This window comes from Protopterus annectens, chromosome 10.part0, assembly GCF_019279795.1.
Source record: "Protopterus annectens isolate FY-2018-M chromosome 10.part0, PAN1.0, whole genome shotgun sequence".
NCBI lineage: Eukaryota > Metazoa > Chordata > Ceratodontiformes > Protopteridae > Protopterus > Protopterus annectens.
The window spans coordinates 1,642,463,883-1,642,482,831 of NC_056744.1; the positions used below are offsets into that span (position 1 = coordinate 1,642,463,883).

General features: G+C 38.8%; 1 protein-coding gene across 2 annotated transcripts in view; it reads left to right on the forward strand.

The window, feature by feature from the left end:
• Positions 1–18,949, forward strand: part of LOC122813834 (3-methyl-2-oxobutanoate dehydrogenase [lipoamide] kinase, mitochondrial-like) — a 455,066-nt gene that overhangs the window by 108,245 nt on the left and 327,872 nt on the right. For both annotated transcript variants that reach the window (XM_044086365.1, XM_044086364.1), the window contains one exon: positions 18,260–18,307. In XM_044086365.1, coding sequence (XP_043942300.1) covers positions 18,260–18,307 — 48 coding nt within the window. The remainder of the gene's footprint in view (positions 1–18,259; positions 18,308–18,949) is intronic.

Genomic DNA, 18,949 nt, shown 5'->3' on the forward strand with positions numbered 1-18,949 from the left:
TTTCTCTGCTCAGAGACCCAGTCCCTTTGAGTTATAAGCTGCCCCTTCGACTTCCCACAGATAAGAGAGTTGAGCCTGTGTTTCCTGTCCCAAGTCAACCCATCCAGACTGATCTCCAACCTATTCTCCCTCCGAGAATCCCTCCTCTTCCAAGGCCTCTCCAGAGCACCCCACCAGAGAGATCCCCTGCAAGAGGAGGTGCAAAAGAAGGCACATTCACTTCCCTTCAGAGTCCGTTACTGTGGATACAGAATTTGATGAAGCGGAAGGATCCAGGAGATCACCACCGGAGGATGTCTCCTTCAGAGACATTTAGAGATTCTGTGACGGAGGTGGTTGGTTAGCCCAGCCTCCTTTCTCTTGGAGGCCTTCGGGATGGACCCATCTACATCCTGGGGGGTTCCCCCAGTGGACAACTTAGTGGATTTGATGCCCAGTCTGGCCTGGAAGGTCGGACTCAGTCGAACCGATCCCCAAGCACCCTGACAAAATTCCATCTCCCCTAAGGATAGACCTTATTGGAGTAAGGGTATTCCAGTGGATGCCATGGCTGTGGCAGCAGGCACCAAAAAGGTGCTAGCAGAGCTCCACTGTCCATCTGCCGAACAGGGAGTCCAGAGCGATGGACAGGTTTGAGAAGCATGTTTATGCTTCGGCCACTTTCTCGCCGAGGGTGTTGATCTACCTGGCACACACTACCCATTTGCAGAGGGACCTGGTAAAGGAGGTTTTGGACTCTCTGGCAGAGACCTTGTCACCTGAGGACTTCAGGAAGGTCTCCACACGACTGGCTACTCTTTTTTCCTTACCCAATTTGTCTTTGAGGTTAATTTTCCATTCCACGGACGGTGCCCCTAGGACATTCATCTCAGGCATTGCTATTCACAGACATGCCTGGATGAGGCTTTTGATTTTGTGGAGCCCTTTAAGGCATCCTTTCTCAATGCTTCCATTGATGGATCCTCTCTTCGGTCCATCAGTCAGAGACCCTGACCCACAGCGAACAGGAAGGGAAGACTGTTTGCCGTTGGGATTAGGTTCACTACTCCACAGCACACCTTTTCTAGAAGTCAGCACAGTGGAAAGAAGACTTGGTTCCATAAATCTGAGGCATCTTCTCAGGATTAACACTGGGGCGCTGCCTCAGAGGCAGAGTGGTTCTGCAAGATCAGGCTTTCAGGGAGACCTTCTCTGATAAGCCTTTTCAGTGCTCCTGAAGTGCTGCCCGACTGCTCATCTCCGGAGGCTGTCAGAGGTCATTTTTCTCTGTACCCCACTGCCTGGACTGATATAACTCAAAACAAGTGGGTATTAAAGATGCTATCCAGAGGTTGCACAATTCCCTTAACAGCTCTTCTTTGGAGAGCTCAGAGACTCCCTGCTGTTCCACCCAGTCAGAAGGAGCTTGCAGTAGGAGAAATTCTAAACTTACTGCAAAAGAGACTCATCCAAGTGGTTCCAAGAGGTCCCAATTGCACAGAGAGGATTCTGAACTTACTCTCACTTCTTTTTAGTGCCAAGGAAAACCGGGGACCTGTGACCCATTCTGGACCTGAACAAGTTTAACTTGTTTGTAAAGAAAGCAAAGTTTCCAATGGAGACTATTCAGTTCATTCTTCTGCTGCTGCGGAAGGACAATTGGATGTGCTCTGTGGACTTAAAGGAGCATACTATCACACCAAAATACACAGGTGCTCCAGGAGTCCTCTGCACTTCCGGCTGGGAGCCAGTCATTACCAGTTCATTGTGTTGCCATTTGGACTCACTACATCTACCAGGGTGTTTACTGAATGTATGGCAGTAGTCGCAGCCCATCTCAGACTGCAGGATTTCTGGGTGTTTCCTTACTTGGACCACTGGCTCTTCACTGCCCCAACCAGACATCGGCTAATACAGGCCAGGGATTACTTTTTCAATCTTGCCAACCATTTGGGGATCACTATAAATCTGGCAATGTCAAATATTTTCCTGTGTGCAAACTTAAGAGCTTATCGGAGCTACCGCGGACACAGTCAGATTGCCACCCTTACCCCTTATCACATTCTAACCTTGAGAGATCAGGTACAAACAGTGTTGAGTCTAGCTTCTCCCCTGGCAAGGCTAATTCTCCAAGCTTTAGGTTCTATGGCAGCTGCCATCCCACTAATTCCTCTTGCAAGATAATTTATGCAAGACCTTTAGTGGTCTCTGGCTGCTTAGTGATCTGTACTCTACCAGCCTCTGTCTGTGCCTCTCAAGCTGACTTCTGTCTGTGCCTCTCAAGCTGACTTCTGTCTGTGCCTCTCAAGCTGACTTCTGTCTGTGCCTCTCAAGCTGACTTCTGTCTGTGCCTCTCAAGCTGACTTCTGTCTGTGCCTCTCAAGCTGACTTCTGTTTGCAGAAGGCATCTTCAATGGTGGCTTCTGTAGGGCAACCTGACATTAGACAGACCTTTCCTCCTTTTTCCACTTCCCTCTACCAAGGTGACCATTGACTCTTCACAGTTGGGATGGGGGGTATTGCAAAGGGAAGATGGTCCAAGGCACGTGGATTCCCATAGAGACCAGATTGCATATCAGTGTTTTGGAGATGAGAGCTGTTCTCCTCATGTTGCAAGCCTTTTAGGACGTTCTTCCTGTAGGAATGATTGTGATTCACATGGACAGCATGTCACTCGTGTGGTACATCAACAAATGAGGAGGAACCTGTTCTTACCCCTTGTGCAGAGAGGCCATGAAGGTTTGGGAATGGGCGATGTCTTCGGACTGCTTTCTGCTTGCAGCACACATTCCAGAGAGCTCCAGCATTCTGGCAGACAAACTCAGCAGGTCCATTCTGACTACTGACAAGTGGTCCCTCAGTTTATTTATTATATATACTTAACATTTGTTTACTGGGAAAGTTCGACTTGGAACAAACCCAATTTTCAGTGGTGGCCCAGGGAGACATGCTCCAGACGCATGTATTTGTAACGTGGGAGGAAACTGGAGCACCCGGAGGAAACCCACATGAACACAGGGAAGACATGCAGACTCCACACAGAAGGCACTCCAGCTGAGAATCGAACCGGAGAGCCTCTTGGTGTGAGGCGGCAACGCTACCGCTGCACCACTCAATCAGTCTGAAGTGGACATGACTTTCAGCCACTGGGGCCAACCTTTGTTGCTTCCCCTCAGAACAAGTGTAACAGTTATTTCTGTCTGATCCCCCTTCCGAGGAGTCCCAGATGTACACTCTGATTCATGATTGACTCACGGTCATCTCTAGGCTTACCCTCCATTACATGATGTCAAAGTTTCTGCAGAAAGCAAAGTGTCTGAAGTCCTCGGTGATCCTCATTGTCCCCTTTTGGCCTCATCAGATTTGGTTCCCCTTCCTCTAGTCTCATCTGAAGCATCCTCCATGGATTCTGGTGCCCAAACTGAATCTCTTTTCTCACCCCATAGAGGGTTATCTCAATCTGAAGTCCTTCAAATTGACCGCTTGGTTTCTCCACTTTCAGTGATCATTTGAAATTCCAGGCTTGCTTCCCCAGTCTGAGAAATTATTTTGGCTTCTCAAAAGCTAGCTACCAAAAAATTTTACAGTAGCAAATGGAAGTGTTTTGTATTCTGGGTACCAAAGAAAACATTGATCCCTTTTTGGTATCTGTTTTTGATGTTCTGCTTTTCCTTGCACGTCTTTTCAAATACTGAGCTAGTTTTTCCACCATCAAACTCCAACTAACAGCCATTTCTAATTTTAATTCTGGCTTTGTTCTCAATTCCCCTTCAGCTTCCAAACTATGCAAGGCCTTCTTGAAAGGGGTTTTTCTCCTCAGGCATCTGTTAAAAAAAACCCTCTCCACCATGGGACCTCACTGCTGTTTTGCAGTGCTTAACTCAAGAAGCCTTTGAATCGACGTCTGACTTTGACCTAAAGTTTCTTTCATGGAAAACAGTTCTTGTTACTGTTACCTCAACTGAGGATATCGGAAATTCAGGCCTTGTCCTCTAAGCCGCCTTACATAATTTTTCATAAGGATAGAGTTTCCCGTCATACAACCCCTTTTTTATGCCCAAGGTAGCTTCAGAGGCCAATCTTAATCAGACTGTCCAACCACCAGTCTTTCTCCATCATTGGAGAAATTAGGAAAAAAGATTGTTGCACAGTTTCAATGTTCACAGACAGTTATGATTTAACTTGTACAGGACCAAAGCTTTTCAAAAATCAGATCATTTATTTGTTCCATTCTCTGCTAGCCATCTAGGTTGGGCAGTTTCAAAAGTCACTCTTAACCAAGTGGATTACAGACTGTATCTCTTTCATCTGTGACAAAAATGATCTGCAAATATCTTGTCCTCTTTAGGCCCATTCAACCAGGTCTATGTCCACCTCATCTGCCTTTTCTTCCAGAGCTTCATTAGATGATATCTGTGCTGCAGCTACTCAGTCCAAGGCTCACGCATTTATATGTCATTATAAGTTGGATATTATTTCCCGGAGCAGGGCTTCATTCGGTTTGGCTGTGCTCCGGCATATCCTTCCTTGAGACCACCCAGGAGTTGTATAGCTGGGAGAGACTACCCATTCATGAAGAGGAATGAGAGAGACACTATCAGATTTATTAGTTATGCACTTAGCATAACTTGGTTTCTGTGTTGTCATCTTTCATTCCCTCTCCTTCCCACCCAGCCACCCCCCTTCCTGGTATCCTAGAAGACCTGGAGTGGACTATTTCATTGGGAACAGTGGTTCTTGGTTCCCTCTTGAGCCTCTGGTTTTGGAGACGTTGGGCTATCCTTGGCAGGAGGTCCCTGTTAAGAATACTGCACCAACTAAGAGAAGGACATGTACTGTTATGGTAAGATTTTACACAACTGTACTTTCTTAGTAAAAAGCTTTAGGTTTAAAAATTGTTGGCTTTTTCTTGACCCAGAAATGTTGCGATACCAAACTTCTAAAGTATTCTAATAATGTTGTACATACTCAGTAGTTTCATACTTTTTATATATTGCGAACAGTTTAGTTTCTGCTGAACATGCATATCTTGTAATGGCTTGTTACTAAGCTACCTTTGTTCCCCTACTACTTATTTAAAGCCCCCCCCCCCCCAAAAAAAGTGCAATGGTGAAGAATTATGGAGTAAATTATCCTGTAATGCTCATGAAAACAGGGATAATGGTATAAAACAGCCAGCATACTGCAACAAGGAGCAAAATCTGTTTTGTGGAAATGATACAAAAGTCCCCAGTTTTTAATTCCATGCAAATTTATTGTGGATCCTTCCCATCAAGAAAGCAAGTACAAAATGTAAGAATTACAAAGCCTGTAAATGCATTGTAGAAGGCAAACAGGTGTTTAATGATTGGTTTTGTGCAGATTTCCGCAGCTTGTGCACTGTTTTAAGTAGGTGTGTAGTTTGTTCCCTTTGGTGCATTTGCAGTAAAGGTACATTAGATGACTAATCTAGTGAAAGTTATATAATAACAGAATTCACTAGCTAAGATGCATTTGTACTGAACCTCCAAGATTTGGGTATATTCGTAATGGCACTTTTTTTTACACATGGAAAAAATTCATTCTTGCTCCTCTTTTCTCTTCTATTTTTTTAATGTTGGTAACCGTTCACTCTAGTGCAACACTTTAAGCCATTAGAAGTCCCTATACTCATCACTCATCAGACCAATGATTGAGTACAATGCCCCATTCGGAATGTATCTGACCCGACACTTGCAGCAGCTGGAGAGGCCACAAAAGTTCCTCACCAAAAGGATAAAGGGTCTCAAACATCTGTCCTATGCTGCCCGACTGAAAGAACTCCAGCTCTATTCAGTCGCTTACCGCTTGCTCAGAGGTGACCTGTGCCTGACATACAAGGCCATGTCAAACCCAGATTTGATGAATATGCTTCACCTCAAAAAATCTAGATCCGTCAGAGCCACAAGGGCGGGAGACTTAAACCTCGACATGGCTATTAATAGGACGTGCTGGAGGGATAGATTCATCACCCAAAGACTCCCTATGCTGTGGAACAAAATCCCGGTATATGTGAGGCAGAGCACCTCGCTGGCCTTGTTCAAGAGAAATCTTGACCAATGGATGGGAGATCGCAGATATACCCCAGGGATTACCTCAGTGTCACTGCTCGACAGAGGCACAGCAAAATAATGGGTATAGTTCCCCATACTAAAGGGGTGGCGTAAGCCACAAAACTATGGGCTAGGCTTGTAAATGCCCTCGGGCAGATAGCCTAGTATGAACCTATGAATGAGTAATTTGATTTTTTTTTTTTTTTAAAGTGTCAGTGATGATTTGATAGTATGTAGTTCTGTAAATGTTTTCTTTAAGTGATGAACTGAATGTCTTGAGAGACTAGTAAAAATATGGGAATGTATATAAAGCTAATTTCATCTACTTTGAGATTGTTTGCTAAGGTACTAAGGGAATTAATGAATTGTAATGTCTATATATTTGGCAGTGTAGAGCAGCAGTGTGTATTTCACATATTGTGCTTCCCTGGCAAATACTTTGTAATATTGTGGGACATCTTGAATTATTTAGTTGCACCTTGTTTTTCAGTATGGTAAATGTTAACGAGGAATTTAATAACAAATTTATGTTCTAGTAAGTGTAAATATTGTTTGCCCTTTTATAAACTCTGCTGAGTGGTTGCTAGCCCATAAAATTCTACCTTTTGGAATAAATGCACTGAGCTGCATTCTAGTGTCCTGTCTTTGCTGTAGTGATGATAGACTGCCTTTGAAGTAAGTGCTGTGATCTGCTCCCTAGTAGCATTATTTGGGTATGGCTTCATGATAGGCTACCCACTTTCTAGAATAAGTACATAGACCTGCTGTATATGGAACCATGATGGGTCTGCCTCTTGGAGTGAAATGTGGCTTTGTTTGTGGCAGACTGTTTGGGATAAACGCACTTGGTTACCTCCTGGTGAATGTGTGTGGGAAATACTGCTGAGTGGTACAATGTTAACTGGGTTTGGTGGGGATTTGAAGTTTAACTTCACTGAATATGCTGAAATGTACACCACCACACTATACCAGCATGTAAAACAGCTGTATAGATGCTGGTGTACCCTCTACGAGCAATTGGGCAAACACCACAACAAATCCCCATGGTGGAACCATAATATAATCAAGTTTTACAATAAAAGGAAAATAATTTTGTGATGAAGTAATGAGCAATTCCCAGAACAATGGTCCTAATCATTGAAATAGATATATAACTCAGAAGCTTAATAAAATCCAGCAAAGAAAAGTTTGATGTTAAAATAACCATCTAAGCCAAAGACAGTTACAAGACCTTTTTATAGTTATGCTTGTAATCTTAAAAGCACAGCACAGTAATGCTGTAAGCTGATTGTGAGCAGTTTTACCTAAACTGAGGTTGAAGATATAACAAATTTACTGACTGACTAATTATTTTAGGGGTAAAGTTGAATTTACTGTATCAAATGCTAAATAGTATTGCATCCATGGGTCCTGACAATATGTCTGGATGCATCTTAAGTAGCAAGAAGCACAGTTTAGCTACCCCCCTCAGAACACTGTTCAACTTTAGCCTTTATACAGTTTTTTACCAAGTGAGTGGAGAAGAACTACATTCATTCCCTTGCATAAGGATACAGAGCCAGGCAATTACAGACTCATAAGTATAACTAGCTTCCTATACAAAGCCATGGAAAAGACTCATCGGGGGACTAGTCAACAAGGACATAAAGAACCTCCAAACACCGGACCCATCTAGCTTTATTAATCAAGGGGAGAGACCAGTCACCAGTGGAGTCTCCAAGGTTCAGTGATGGGACCTCTCCTATTTGTATCTACATCTTTGAAATAAAAGCCAATCCCAAGGGGCTCAGCCAATCCCAAGGGGCTCTTGCCAAGTCTGTAGATGTACATTGAATCCCTAAATGACTTAACCATCCTACAGGAAAGTTTATCCCAAACAAATAATGGGTGCCAGAGTCCTAGATTGCAACTAAATGCCAAAAAGTGCTACATGTATTGCTTGGGTAGTTGTCTACTCTAGGGATGTTACCACATTGCCAGTACGCCCTTAAGAGTTGATCCAGTTGTTTGGGAACTTGCGTGGAAAGTGACCTGACTATGACCACCATGTGTTCACTGTCGTAAGAACATCCTTGTTCATTGTAAACCAAGGGATTGCATCTAGACCTAGCGATGTCATTGTCCCCTTTACTTAGCCCTTATTAGACAAATCATTGAATGTAATGCCCCCTTTGGCATGCATCTGTCTAGACGCAACTGGAATGCCTATAGAGCGATACCTTATTAAAGGGATAAAAGGCCTAAATAGTGTTTCCTGTATGGACTGACTCAAAGCCCTGTCACTGCACTCTGGCATGCATCTGTCTAGACGTAACTGGAATGCCTATAGAGAGATACCTTATTAAAGGGATAAAAGGCCTAAATAGTGTTTCCTGTATGGACTGACTCAAAGCCCTGTCACTGCACTCGTCAGTCCAGCCACTATACTCTGTATCCTACAGACTGTTAAGAGGTGACCTATGTCTAGCATACAAGGCATCCTGCATCAGCGAGTCAGATGGCATCAAAAATACTTGGTCCAGGAATCCAAACTTCTGTAACATCAATGGAATGGTTTGGAGGAACAGGTATGTTTTACAGGGGATACCACTGCTCTGAAACTGACTCCCATCTATGTAAAACAAAGTTCATCTGTGTCCATATTCAGTTGTAGATTGGCTCTATGGATGGATAATAAAAAAAAAATGCAGGACTGTTGTCTGTACTACTAATGGACATAGTTAGCTCTTAAATTCTGTATCCCACCTATGGGTCCCTTCAAGTTATCTGTGGTGCAAGTCCAGTTATTTTCACTAGTAGGGGTAATATGTAATTATTGACCATGGGATGGGTAGGGCCACTCTAACACCAAATAAGATAGGTTTCATTCAAGCAGCAAAGGGAACTTGGCTAGGCTTAAAATGGCCTGCAAAGGCAGCTAGACTAGTACTTCCATTGAATATATAAACCTCTAAGTTCATAGACAGAGTGCTGTCTGGAATAACTACATAGTGCCACCCAGTACTGGTTTCCCAGGGGTCATGGATCCAATTTAGGCTGCCTTCTAGCAGCCCACAGATCTATAACAGATTAGCCTTTGGTGGTTCCTGGTGACATTGCATCAATGAGACTGTTTTCTAGCAGCCCTGGGTCCTTGAAGGATAACTGTGTTCAGCTGTGTATATGGGGTTGTCGCAGACCATTTTCAGCCTTGACCTGGACACCGAGCAGTCCTAACTCAAGTACGTTTCAGTTCAAATTTCTTTGTTTTCCTCAACAAGCTGTTACAAACATTTGCAATCAGTCAATTTAAAAAGTTAATATATAAACATTTCTTTTACTTACTTATAAATACCATGCTTTCTTTATCAATTTTAATAACAGACTTTCTATTTTTTTTCCTCTGTGTGTCTTACATAAGACCAGCAAATGTTCTCTAATTGTCTTCAGCTGTAAATAAAATGTCACATACTTTCATTTTCTTCAACATAATTTGGCTAGTCTTTTCTATTGTTCTACTTTTGTCTTTTCCAGGTTAGGGGACGCCACAACGGAACAATGACTAGTCTTTATAGTTTGGAAAATAAAGAGGCTGTGATATGCATATAGATTTTGCATCAAATAACATGTCCTTCCCTGTTTGTTTTTTCTTTTTGATGTGTGGAAGGGGTTATTTCATTCAGTTTAGTTATTTCAAGTAGAATTTGATGTACAATTTCAGATTTATACATAATAGATATGAGTATTTTTTCTTGTTTCATAGCATATTTTAGTAGGTGTTGTTACAATTACTGTATGGGTGTAAGTCTTTTAATGTACGCTTCCCATTATTTGTTTATCTTTGTTCCTTTGTGAATGGCTGATTTTTTTTAGTTTTGGAAGATAGTTGTAACTTTAATGACATGATTTTTTATAAATAATTCTCTAAGCATTGTAATTTGTATTCTACTAAGACTTGGTCTTTTAAGGGTATAATCAGTTATTTTTTAGTCAGTGCTTTTGCTAAGCTGACTTTTTGCATGTTTGAACCAGCTTGAAATACATCTCTGATCTATTTTCAGTTCATATCTTAGGCACACAGTTGGAAATACGTTTTTGGCAGTTTTGAGATGTTTTAACATTTAGTATAGGTTTCACATAAACAATATATATGTTTTTAGCTTCTTAGAGTGCTGAGGTATAGGAAAAGAAATTTTATCAGTTGTTTTGGTATTAAGGGTTTTATGTAGTTTGCATACTATTCTTACCAAACTTTCTTAAACTGTTTATTACCTTTTTGTATTATAGATTTCAAATGGCTTTTATGCGTAAGCCAACTACTGTTTAAAGTTAATGTGAATCCCAAGTACTAATAATTGTATATTTATTCTATTTCCTTTGCATTTATTAATTCATTACATTTTGTTGATTTCCTTTTGCCAAAAAACTGATAGTTTTCTTTGTATTAATTTGAAGTCTAAATTAATTTGTAATGTTATTTAATGTTTGAAATTTTGGTAGCTGTTATGCCCAATTTTAACATAAGCAGGTCATCTGCATACCAGATTTTGGGTATGTCTGTATCTTTTGCTCTTAATGTTTGTAGAACTTTGTCAATGTGAAATTATGAAAAGCCACAAAAGTAGAATGTAATCTTGCCTGACACCTTTTTCTGTTCTTAAACCAATATGTAAAATTGTGTTTTGATTTGATTTTAACCTAGGGGTGTTGTGGTTATGTAACCTTCTTTTTATGAGGTATTTTCAATATCTCTTTTTTGCAGTAATTTCTCAAAGCTTTTTTGTATCCTTGTTGATGAAAATGTTCTGCATGCAGGAGTAAAGTTTACAACCTCTGTTGTCTTAATACTTTTGTATAATTAAGGGAAATGGGCTGTTGCAGCAGATTTCACCTTGACATAGAGAAATTGCCCTTCTGAGAGTCATAGCTGTCTTAATGTCTTCTGTGTCAATAATATTGAGATGAAGTTCATGGATGCATCTAGTAAAATAGTATGCCTGTAATTGATTGTATTTTTATTTCCCCTGTTTATGTATCGAGACAACAATTCCTTTTCTGTAAGAATTAAAACTGTGAATGAAAAGGTCACAGACAAACCAATCAGTAAAAACTAAAATAAAAATTTAGCTAAGCTAAAGTTTCCACTGTGTGATTCCTTAAACCTCTGTATTAGAGGCCCATGGGATATATGCACAAATGACCCCTTAAGGACAATAGGTGTTTAAGCTATATTGCAGTTCTTAATGCCCATGACTAAAGTCTACTGTGGGCAAATTCAAGCCAGTAAAGGCCAAGTATATTGGCTTAAATTTGTCCATAACAGACTTTAAAAGAAAAAAAAAAGTCATGGACATTAAAAACTGCCATGTAGCTGAAACACCTGCTGTCCTTAAGGGGGTCATTTACATATATTCCATGTGCCTCTAATACTGGAGGTTTAAGAAATCACACAGTGGACACTCTAACTTGGCTAGATTTTTTTTTTTTAGTTTCTGTAAGAATTGGGAAATTTTAGTTTTTCAGTATAATATTTAAATTGAATGTTAAATGTTTGCTGTTCTTTTGCTGTCTTCTACATAATTGCAGTATTATCTGGGTCTGGAACGTTATTGTCTATAAGCTTGTTTGTGCCAATAGTATTATTTACACTGAGCATTTCTATTAAATCATTACTCTTTCCTAATTCAGTAGGACTACCGCTTTCCATTATTCTGCTGTCAATGCACTGTACTTAAAAAAAAAAAAAAATTTTTTTTTACTTGTAAGTCAGTCTCTTATGTTTACCTATTCCTTCAGCTATTAATTTATAGAATTTCTTTATGTATTTGTTGTCTAAAACTTCCATTCTGTCTCCTTATTTTCGGGGACAATTGTTTTCAATTTTTCCAATAGAAAAATACCAGTAAATCCTGAATTTCGACTGAGTAGTTTGAAAAACCCAATATTTCACAGACTTTGACATTTATAGGTATACAACAGTCCAAGCAAGATGATAATCTGTTTTATTTTTTCATATACATAGATGCAGTAGAAAATTATAATGAATTCATGGTACAGACTAGAAATTACAGTTAAAAATCCTTCAAATATTCTGGGATTTCATTTCATGAAATAGAATTTTGTTTTATGTGATCCATAAATGAGTGTCCTTGCCTATTTTCCTTCATAATGTTTTTTTTTTAGCTAAAAAAACGGTTATATGTTCCGTTTGTTTTAAATTAATACACTGTAACCGTTTGAAATGTCAGGACTTGATGGAGTGAATTTTAAAACATTGAAACTGAATGGCCAAAAAACTGACTTAAACATACAAAGTCCAAGGTGGCTAGTTCTTGGAATATTCCCCTTTTTCTGAGTTATAGTGATCTCAAAGTTGGTATATGCAAGTTTGGGGTGTGGGGGGCTTGCCCCCTTCAGAAAGTTTAAAGAAGAGTGATCTTCAAGAGTCAATCTCTTCCTCGGTTTCAACCTTTTTCCCCAACTTGTCATCACTTGACATTTCAAATAGTGACATTTTAGTAAGAAACCTGATTATAGTTTTCATGCATTGTCTTCACCCAAATTGTGTAGCATTTTTTGTTTTCTTTCATTTTAAATATATTTAAACACACTCTATTTTTTCATTCTGATGCCAAATGAAGCTTGAAGTATTTCTGTCCTGTTGATTTATTAGTAACTTTATTTTTTACCATTTTAAAAAGCTGCTATATTTGCTATTGTAATGCTCCTCACTTTTTTCAATTTATAGCCTATCTTCCATTATTTTCCCTTTTTCTTTTCTCAATTGTATGATTGTTTTCGTTTCTAATCCTTGTTTTAAGTGTATCAAGTCACATGTTGTATTTTTTTATTTAGCAATTGACTACAAAACTTTTTCTACTGACATACATATAAGATTGAGCATTCATTCCTTGTTATTCCATTGTGTTCTTAAATTTACTAGCTAGTATTTTAATTTTTCAGCAACTTAATTTATCCCCTAATCAGCATTATCTATATTTTCTTTCCCCTCGTATTTAATTCTAATATTTTATTTGGTTATTGATTTTTTTTTTTTTTTTTAAGTTTTTTGTATTCTCAAAATGTTCTTAAACCTGCTTCTCCTGGGCATCCTTTTTTTTTTTTTTTTTTGAAAGGTCTTGGCTATGCAGTAGTCGTGTCGAAGATTTTTGCATTTATTGTTAACTCGAATACTTGTATTCAGAGTACTTTTGAGTCTGTTCCTTTAGTAATATTATATGTTATGAGTTTCCACCTATGACTATCCCAATGTTATGTTTCTTGGCTGACACTTCATATTTACTGTAATATTCTACATGTTACTTCTATAAGACCAGGTTTCCTGCAAGTTTGTTGCATTAAATATTTTAAATGGACTATAAAGTATTTGTAGTTGGCTTCATTTTTAGTTCTGTCAAGTTCCGTATTACTGTCATAAAAAGCCACTTTCCTGTACTTGAGCTTACTTTTAATTGTCATTTCTCTCTGTTTTTGTACTATGTAAACTCTCGTATTATCATACTTTCTTGTATTGGTTTCACCTCTTTATGTAAGGATGGAGGACTACACCAAATATCAGTCTGGTGTGCTTCATACACACTCATTCCATATATGTTCTTGGTTTTTACTCTAGTCTCTAAAATAGTTTTCATCAAAAGTCTGATTTTTTTTTTATTTTAGATTTCAGGGTTTTTCATCCTATATCAGTGTATACATAGATCAGAGCCACCTCGTTTCTTTTATCTTCAGTTTCTTCACCCCACACATTACTTGCTTCTCTCCATCTTTCATTTCATATTTTCCTTTTATTTCCTTTTATTTCTCTTTTCCTTTCTGTATACAGTTTTATTTTATTTTATTTTTTTTTTAATTGGGGTAGAGCACTGATCACAGATTAACTTCATTCTCAGCCCAGATAGACAAGAGCAGGATATTAATGAAGTGATGTTTTCATAGATTAAAATAAGTTTGATTTTAAGTTGCATACTTAATAATGGTATACAAATATATATCAACACAACAGTGATGAGATAAGCGAGTTCAGTAAAATTCACAATACGTATCAACACAGCAGTGATGAGATGAGTCCGGTAATATTTATAATACATATCAGCATGAAAGTGATGAGATGAGTCAGTTCGGTAATATTCACAATATGCATCAGCAGAGCAGTGGTGAGATGAGGGAGTTCTGTAATTTTCATAATATGTATCAACACAGCAGTGATGAGATGGTTCAGTAATATTCACAGTACATATCAACACAACCGTGATGAGATGAGTCAGTTCAGTAATATTCACATTACATATCAACACAGCAGTGATGAGATGTCAGTTCGGTAATATTCACAGTACATATCAACACAGCAGTGATGAGATGTCAGTTCGGTAATATTCACAGTACATATCAACACAGCAGTGATGAGATGTCAGTTTGGTAATATTCACAGTATGTATCAACACAGCAGCGATGAGATGAGTCAGTTCAATAATATTCACAATACATATCAACACAGCAGTGATGAGATGTCAGTTCAGTAATATTTGCAGTACATGTCAACACAGCAGTGATGAGATGAGTTAGTTCGGTAATATTCACTGTACGTATCAACACAGCAGTGATGAGATGAGTCAGTTCAGTAATATTCACAGTACATATCAACACAGCAGTGATGAGATGAGTCAGTTTGTTAATATTCACAGTACATATCAACACAGCAGTGATGAGATGTCAGTTCGGTAATATTTACAGTACATGTCAACACAGCAGTGATGAGATGAGCAAGTTCAGTAATATTCACAGTACATATCAACACAGCAGTGATGAGATGAGCAAGTTCAGTAATATTCATACCCATATTCAAGTCATCCCTCAACATTTTCTCCACTGCTTAAGAATCGTACATGTATCTGTCATAATCAGTATTAATCAGGAATTCATCCTTGTTAATAAAGTCTACTGCCCATCCACAGAGTCTGAGGGATGTTTTGTTTTCTTTGTGTATTGAGCTAACTTGTGTGGCTATAGAATTATGTCCCATTGCAGATGATTTTTCATCTGTCCTCTCTACACTTCCTGTATCAAGATTACTTAGTGTTGCCCATTACAGAGTTTGGGTTTTCAGAACAGAGAGTTCTTTGACTTTCTTCTATTTCGGATACAAGTTGAAAGTCATATTTGTGAATATTACCATAGCCAAAATGAGATTCATATTTTCACTTTGTATTCTTGTCCTTGTGTTATGCAGAAGTTATTTTCTCCAAATTTGTTTGGTTGCTTTATCACTGGTATTGCCGTTACATTCACTGATTCTGTTTCCTTAGCTATGTCCTTTTTCTTTGTCTATGTTTATTGTCTTACTTTTGTCTTTAACAGTTACTACTTTTTCTTCTCAAGTTGAAATTATTAAAGTATTACCACTTACTCCAAATACTATATTCATCTTAATGACATATTTATTTTTATACATCTTGAAATAGTTTTGCTATACTCCTGATTATTGACACTGTATAACATTGTGTTGCTACTTAATGCCTTATAATAATCTTGTAAGATTGCTGTTTAATGCTAATTTATAACGAAAATTGTATAATATGTTGGATGTTTTCTCCCCGGGCCTCCACTGAAAAAGGGCTCTTCAGCTCAGTCGGACAATCCCAGTCAACAAATAATAAATAAATAAAAATGTAATTTCTTTCTGCATCACTTTCTTCCTCTCCATTTTCTCGATCCCTATCACAATCTCTTCCCTTTCTTCTCTCTCGGTTCTTCCCTTGATTTCCCTTCCTCATTTTCTTTCACCGACTTCAGTTTCTTCAGATGTGCTTTTGTACTTGTTATGGTTTTAATTCATGTTTTACTCTCTCATCTATTTCCTTGTTTTTTTTTGTACCTTCCTGTTTTCATTCATTGCTATTTCCTTATCTGTCTTTAAACTTTTCACTACTTTCAAGGCTTTAAACATCCCACATCTAGAATTCTCTCTCTCTCTCTCTCTCTCTCTCTAAAATTAACTTAGTCCAGATATTATTTTAGAAGTGTTTTGTGATTATTCAAACTTTAGATAGCAGACTTCCTTCTACACATTTTTCTCATTTTTGTCCTTGTCAAAGGAGAAGAAATCCACTTCAAACTTTCATCCTGACTTAGATACATATCCCAACAGCAGTCTCCTAGTAAATGTGCAGCCTTTTTATGAGATACTATATAGGAGAAACTGATGTCTCTTCCAGTTTAGAGAATTTACCACTAGTTTTGCTGCAAATTACTGTCAATGAAAGACAGCCCTGTGGATTAGGTGCACTTTACTGTACTTTGCAAGCCATTGGTTGACCTGGGTTTATGACGGACTGTCAAATAATGCGACACTGTGGTGTTGTTTCTACAAGACTACCCTCTAGTGGCATCTAATAGCCACAGGACTAACGTTTTGCCGAGGAATGGGGCAAAACGGCCTTGAATAAAAGAAAAGACTGACCTCTAGCTTTAAGTGCAGTGGTTTGTTGACTGTTTTGGCTCCATGAAAGAATGCTGTCTGCTATAAGTGCACTAGGCTACCATCAGTTGGTGCTGAATTAATGGAAGACTGCCTTCTATGGTAGGTATTTTCAGCTGCCCTATAGTGACTGTGGAAGCATGAACGACTGATTTATGGAATAGATACATTTGGCTTAATTTTAGTAGACACAGTGGGCATGGGCATGGATCTGTAAAAGACTGCCCTCTGAAATAAGAGCACTGAACTACCTCTAGCGGTCTGTGGTAACTGTAGAGCAATGAAAAATATTTCAGTGGATAACCATAGTGGGCTTCCATCTAGTAACCTCTGCTGACTGTGGATCCATCACAGACTGCTGTCTGAAATAATTTCACTAGGCTAACCTGTAGTGATCTGTGGTAACCGCAGATACACAAGATCTTTTTGCAAGTTTAAATGACTGCCACGTAGTGTCATCTGGTGGTTGTGGATCCGTAATGGACTGCTGTCTAAATCAAGTGCAATGGGCTGTTCCCTCAGTGATCTCTGATAACTGTAGATTTTTGAAAGTCCTCTAGTGACTTTTCGAGCTGTGGATCCATAACTGACTGCTGCTATTGAACTAAGTGCTGTGGGTTAACTTGCAGGGACCCTGGATTTATGAAAGATTGTCCTGTGAGATAAATGTAGTGGCTTGCCATTTAATGGATCCTGTTGATCACAAGGCTCTATGGGCTGCTGCCTGGAGTAAGTGCACTGGCTTGTGAGCAAGTCTCATGTTTTTCCCTTTGCTTATCACCTTCAGTGTCCCTGTTGCTTCATGTTAAAATGACATTCGGGTAGGGATTTGATGGAGTCAAGAGGTCAATCAAGTGATTGAGCCTTGGAGTGTTGCAGGACAGATATGAGTTACAATTTAAGTGGCAAAGGTTTAGTAAAGTGATGTAACAGTGAAGTCTTACCTTTTGCTGGATGACCAGTTTTGCCTCTGAATGAAGGCTTTGTGTTGAAAATGTGAAGCTGTTTTGGGCATGAACTATAATTTTTATTAATGTCTAAGTAAAGAGAGCATTATTTTAGACATGTTACTGGGTGTACAGTGTCATCCATCAAACTGTTTTGAGCTGGTTAAATGTAAAGTTTGGTAGTGTTTCAGTGCAAATAACTGCTTGCAGAACATTAAGTCATATAATTAGCCTGTGCTTTTTGACAGAACACTGGTGTATCTTGCTTTTTCTTTTTTGCTTTGCTAATCAAGCAAACATACTAATCAGGTGTGCCTCTTTCCAGGGGGATAACCAGGGAGCATTGTCTGATTAAGTGACTTGCTTCGTCGCATGTTAGGCAGGTGGAGACTGAGAGAATTGAATCCAAGACTTGTAGCTGTTTATCAGCTCTCTTGATCCCTTGATAACCTGACTGACTTGTTTTTTGGCTTCCATCTCCCACAGATTTGCACAGGTTCATACTGTTTACATATCACTTACAGTATTATTTATTTGTGGCACGATACTTCCATTCTTTCTGCTATGTCTTTATTATTACTGGGGCAACCTTTTGGGCACTTTGCCTGCAATTCAGTTAAAGCGCCTCGGTGCATACTGGGATATTGGTTTCAAGAAACTGTACTGCCTTTTGACTGGTCTGATTTGTAATGAAAATTAACTGCACTAAGCAGCATGAGAGTGGAAAATGAGTTAAGACTGTGGTGGTGTGATGGTTGAAGAATAACGGAATTATTTTCCTTTTCCAGCATGAACTATACATCAGAGCTTTCCATAAACTGAGTGAATTTCCTCCAGTGAGTATGTTTTATTTTGAGTCTAAGCTGTCATATTGTGAGTTTGAGAAAACCTGCATAATGGTAACCTTCTTTAACCCTGTGATTGGTTTTAGTTCTCAGCTCTGAGAATACTTTTAGCATTATATCGAATAATTATTGATCAGGTTAAGGGGAGATCATCAGTGGTCCTTTTTCCTAATTGATCTAGTTACAGCATTGAACAAAGCAGTAGTAATGCCCTGAAACGCACTACATAGCATGCAGTCGATTTGCAGTAGTATGCATTTCTAGTGCTACCATTAACATTTTGCTAAGTCTAAAAAAATCCAGTGATGCAAATATAGATTACACAATTGCACAGACTTTAACAGTCCCGCTGATATGATACTTGCTGTTGTAGGGAAACGTATCCCTCAAAAACTAGTACAGTTGAAAATGCTTTCTCACTTGTCTATAAATACTGATGCTGGCTGACTGGATCCAGGATTTGTGTATAGGATGTCATTCATATGTGATAGTTGTAACTGTAGATCTTAACTTATTTTCTTGTAGGAACATATTAACATAGGAGTGTCTCTGGCATTGGATTTCCAGCAGTTCCTCCATTATGTCAGTAAATGTAATTTGCTTCTCTGGTGTTTTCTAGCAGAGGAACTTATC